General features: G+C 44.8%; 1 protein-coding gene across 3 annotated transcripts in view; it reads left to right on the top strand.

The window, feature by feature from the left end:
* Positions 1–5,049, top strand: part of ical1 (islet cell autoantigen 1-like) — an 11,247-nt gene that overhangs the window by 676 nt on the left and 5,522 nt on the right. For all 3 annotated transcript variants that reach the window (XM_035677906.1, XM_035677907.1, XM_035677903.1), the window contains exons 2-9: positions 251–283; positions 708–882; positions 3,081–3,153; positions 3,530–3,653; positions 3,788–3,986; positions 4,077–4,202; positions 4,370–4,468; positions 4,561–4,646. In XM_035677906.1, coding sequence (XP_035533799.1) covers positions 276–283; positions 708–882; positions 3,081–3,153; positions 3,530–3,653; positions 3,788–3,986; positions 4,077–4,202; positions 4,370–4,468; positions 4,561–4,646 — 890 coding nt within the window. In that variant the 5' untranslated portion in view covers positions 251–275. The remainder of the gene's footprint in view (positions 1–250; positions 284–707; positions 883–3,080; positions 3,154–3,529; positions 3,654–3,787; positions 3,987–4,076; positions 4,203–4,369; positions 4,469–4,560; positions 4,647–5,049) is intronic.

Genomic DNA, 5,049 nt, shown 5'->3' with positions numbered 1-5,049 from the left:
AGGAAGATTCAACAGGGACAACCAGCTGCAGTTTCATTGTTTCACTCATTGTTACACGAAGTCTTATCTAGTTAAAGTGTGCAGGCTTCAGTTTTAGATGAATGCCTGCTCTTTCTGTGCACAGGACAAAAAAAAAAAAAAGGAACAATCATATACATGTGTTGTTATTTTTCTTTACTTTATTTATGACACTTTTGGATGCTTTTATCCTCCAAAGCTTAAACTTTGCTCTGTTTTTTTTTGTCTTCAGATCAGAGAGAGGCAGATATCCAGTGATGGACGGGTATGTGTTCATATTCACTAAACTGATACTAAACTGCAGACAGTACCATTATTCTTCTCTATATAACACTGTTGTTATTAGCACAACTGAACACTCAGGTAGAAACTGTTAGTTAACTAATCAGTCGGCAGCTAGTTTGATAATAAAGTAATTTTTCATGCAGAAAATGTCAGAAAATGCTGTATTAGGCCTCTTAATATGGAGATTTCCTACTTTTATCTTATTTATAATCATGAATATGTATTTCCTTTTGGATTTCGGACTGACAAAAGAAGACATTTAAAGACACCACCTTGGACTTTTACACACTGGGGACATTTTTCCCCATTTTCCATCGTTCTATAGACCAACCGATTCATCTAGAAAATAATGGATAATGAAATGAATGTCCTACTAGTGTCCCTGACTGAGCTGTTGGCCACAGGTTTACGGGGGACATGCTGAGCGGCGGCCGGGCTCTGCTCGGTGAGGACAGCTCGGTGATGGCTCGCATGCAGAAGAAGTTCTGGAAGACCAAGCAGGTCCTCATCAAAGCCACGGGCAAGAAGGAGGACGAGTACGTGGTGGCCTCAGACGCCGACCTGGACGCCAAGCTGGAGGTAGGAGAGGAGACATGAAATCCTGTTTTTGGCGTTCGGCAGGAGTTGCAACAACACAAGCTGTGTTTCCATGTCACGTCCTGCCACGCTATTCTTGCGTACCGACCTTTGTGGGAGATCGCCAGTCAGGGTTCATTCAGAAAGAGACTAATGGCCTCAGGTAACTGTAGCCTGGAGCAAACCAAATCAGTATGTAAAAACATGTAAAAGAGTCACAGTGAGCATGCTAATTGGTAAGTCGAGAATGCAGGTAATTGGTTAGGTAGTTACGGTGGTGTGGGTGTACGTGGACCGAGTTCAGTAGTGAAAGTAGTGCTCAGATCCATTACTTAACTAAAAATACCAGTACAGCTATGTAAAAACTGGTTATGAAGCAGTCTTCATTTAATATTGATGTGTATTTATTCAGGTCATACAGAGACCATCAGCAATAAGATTGGCTATTTTCATATAGTTTTTGTTTATACCTTCCACCGGGTTTGATTCCCGACAGTTGGGACTGGCTGAAACCTGGCTGGCATTTAGTTGTGACAGGCTGGCGGACGGTGCGGTCCTGTGAGACGGGGCCGTGGTAGAGTTTCATTGAGCTGTTAGAAAGAGAGAGAGAGAGAGAGACAGACACTGTGAGGCTTTTGTTTGCTCTGGAACAAGATCAGGCTTCTTCTGTCCTCCTGCTCTCATTGTCCCTCCATTCAACCCCGGTGAGACGAAGTCAGAAAGGAAGGGGAAAGTGTTGATGGGCGAAAAAGAGAGTACATTCAGAGCAGATTTCTGAGAGCAGGTCTGTTTGTGTTGCTTTCCTCCATCTCCTTCACACATTTCATCTCGACTTTGAGCTCCCTGTTGAGCAGCAGAGCATTAAAGCCACTGGGGCAGATTCGATTTGGAGCCGCTTCTGGACGGCAGCCTTACAGCTAACCTGATTTTATCGGGGGTTTTAATCGCGGAATTGCCTCGGAGCGTTCTCAAATTTCATCTCGGCCGCTTTTGCTTTGTGCGTGATATGAGCTGAGTGAAACCTCACAACAGCTTTTAGTCCATTCGGGTTAAACATGTTTGATAGCTGACATTTTTGTATCGTTTTTCAAGCGTCAGAACAACATTTCATCCAGTTGAAAGTGAATGCATGTTGAATCATATTTTCTTTTGTCTATGCTGCACAAATACAGGCGTGGATGTTTATCTCCATCTACCTCTGTCCATCCCCTGCCGTATTACTGTGACTCAGACGGAGCAGTTGCCATTAAATAAAGACGGTCTTGAAGAATCGATCAGCTTCGCTCAATAAACAGATCTCCGGCTGCGTGCAGGTCCGCTCCTCTTTTACTGACGCCGACCGGTGTTTGACCACAGCCGAGGCTCAGCGACTGAAGGTGGTGACTGTTTATTCTACAGTTAATCAGTAACACGTTCAAGTCACCTCCTCCCTGTGCTCTATTACAGCCTCAGTTTTAAACCCGTTTTTAAAATCAGGTGCTCTCTTTAACGCACATCTCTCACAAAAACAAAAGACGTAGATAAAAACCACCCACCACATTCTTGTTTTTCTTGTTTAACTGAAAAATAACAGAATACATTTATAGAAGAGATAAAAAAAAGATGTACAATATTAAAAGCTTTACTGAACAACATTTGATTTTTTATTTTGTTTTCATTCATCATGTAGCTTAACACAGGGTCACTGGTATAATGACATGGTCAGCTCAGCTATATAAAGACACAATAAGATCAATTAGATTAAACAAAAATAAAATATAACTATAGTTTTTACAGGTATCACAATAAAGTATGTACAATAGACTTAAATATGCTATAAACTTTAGTAACAGATGTGAAATAGAGCAAAGAAGGACGTGTTGCTCGTAGGAGAAGGCTCGTTGGAAGAAGAACATCTTCACCTTCCCTTCCCATCAGACGGCAGCGCCGGAGTGGCCTCGAAATCTGTGTTGCTATGACGCGCTCTCCTCCTTTAGTCCCTGTTGTTGTCTAGCAGACGGGAGGAGAGGTGGCCGACTGCCAGACAGAAAGCAAGACAGAGGAGAATACGCCTTGTGTACTGACTGAGAGGTTACAGACCTCACACTGTGTAACTTATTTTTCAAGACTATATTTTCCAAAGTGGCAGAAAATCTTTAAAAAAAGAAGTAGAACTATTTTGTGTGTCAGGTATTCTGATCGGACCGGTTTTGTCTCTGCAGTTTTTCCGCTCGGTTCAGTCCACGTGCACGGAGCTGCTGAAGGTGATCGAGAAGTACCAGCACAGGATCACACGTGAGTGACGCAGTCCAAACTAGACCCACTGCATGATATCTCCTCACTGACGAACTGCTAAATAATTCTCCCAAACTCAATCACAGCACACGGTTAGTTGTGTGTTCATTAGTTGTATTTTCTCACTTCCTAATTCAAACATCACTTTAAATTAGTGTCAGTGGTCACGATTATGGACTTAAAGATGCAATTAAAAGAAAAACAATAAAGACATTTAAGAAACATGTCATTTCCAATTCCTCCTCTTTTGGGAAACACTTCTTCAGCTTCAGATGGTTCGTAAAAGGGATTTAACCACAGCCAAAAAAATGTGGGTGCAAAACCTCAGTCTGCAGGTCTCATTTAGTCTTTGGTGTGTATGCTGTGCTTTCCCCAGGCTTGTCTCAGGAAGAGAACGAGCTCGGCCTGTTCCTGCGCTTCCAGGCCGAACACGATCGCACGAAGGCTGGCAACATGATGGACGCCACCAGCAAGGCCCTGTGCACCTCCGCCAAGCAGAGGTCAGCAGCAGCAAATGAAAACGCCAATGACTAGAAGCAACGGATATACAGTGTATTCTGAACAATCTGGATACTGATTTCATTCTCTAACATCCTCACACTGCATCTTTCCTGCTTTTTTTTTTTTTTCAAAGGATGGCTCTTTGCCCGCCACTGCACCGCTTGCACCAGGAAGTGGAGACGTTCAGGCGGCGTGCCATCGCCGACACGCTGCTGACAGTCAGCCGTATGGAGAAGGCCCGCACCGAGTACAGAGGAGCTCTGCTCTGGATGAAAGACGTCTCCCAAGAACTGGACCCAGACACCTACAAACAGCTGGAAAAGTTCCGCAAGGTGGGAGGACCTGCTGGTTTGGGTGAATCGGGGCGCGGGGTCGAAACTCCTTTTATGATCTAAACGGTTGCATTGCCCCTCTGTCGTCAGGTCCAAGCCCAGGTCAGAGGGACGAAGGGCCAGTTTGAGAAGCTGAAGAATGACGTGTGTCAGAAGGTTGACATGCTGGGAGCAAGCCGCTGCAACATGCTCTCACACTCCCTCTGTACCTACCAGGTATGTCTCTGTTAGCTTATGTTTCAGTCACATTAAGATAATCCCAAGCTTTCAGAGGGCGTCATCAGCTCTTCTATTCACCACTCATGTTTCTGGAATAAGCCTGTTGATCCGTCTACCTGCTCATTTGTCTCATTTCTTCAACATGTCTTTTCCTGTCATGTCAGACCACTCTGCTGCAGTTCTGGGAGAAGACGGCCCACGCCATGTCGGGGATCCACGAGGCCTTCCAGGGACACGTACCATACCAGTTCACCACACTCAAAGTACTAGAAACGACACAGTACGAATGCCCAATTGTGACTGCAGTGGTCTGTGTCTTTATACTCCGTTTATCTCTTTTTCTCCCCTCCTACAGGACCTGCGCGACCCACTGGAGGAAATAACGGACTTACAGAAACAACAGGATAAGAAGGAGAAAGCTCTACAGAGCAACACAGACAAGTGAGAGAACACGCTAAACACTCTTCTGTACCGTTAATAAAGCAAATGTAGTGTGATGTTTGTCCATTCCTAACACACACACACAGGTCGTGCCATCCCATCTGTCTCTGTTTTCACGCAACTGCTCTTCTCTGTCCTCTGTTGTGATTAACACACACACACACACACACACACACACCCGGCCGTCTGCTCTGCCCTTTGTCTGTTTTTCTGCACACTGCCACCTCAGCTATGTCTTCATCAAACACGAGGCCAACGTAAAGCCCGTGTTTTCTTACGAGTAAGTGTGTGTGTGTGGCAGGTTTTAGATGTGACGATCAGTAATGATCCAGGTGGTAGTTGAGGGCTTTAGAATAGCCCCCCCCCCCCCGGAGACTGCAGCTCCAAATCAAATAGAGGCTAC

Source organism: Morone saxatilis, unplaced genomic scaffold (genome assembly GCF_004916995.1).
Source record: "Morone saxatilis isolate NCDOM2014 unplaced genomic scaffold, NCSU_SB_2.0 Contig6, whole genome shotgun sequence".
In the NCBI taxonomy this organism is placed as follows: Eukaryota; Metazoa; Chordata; class Actinopteri; family Moronidae; genus Morone; species Morone saxatilis.
This window is presented reverse-complemented; position numbering and strand designations above follow the sequence as displayed.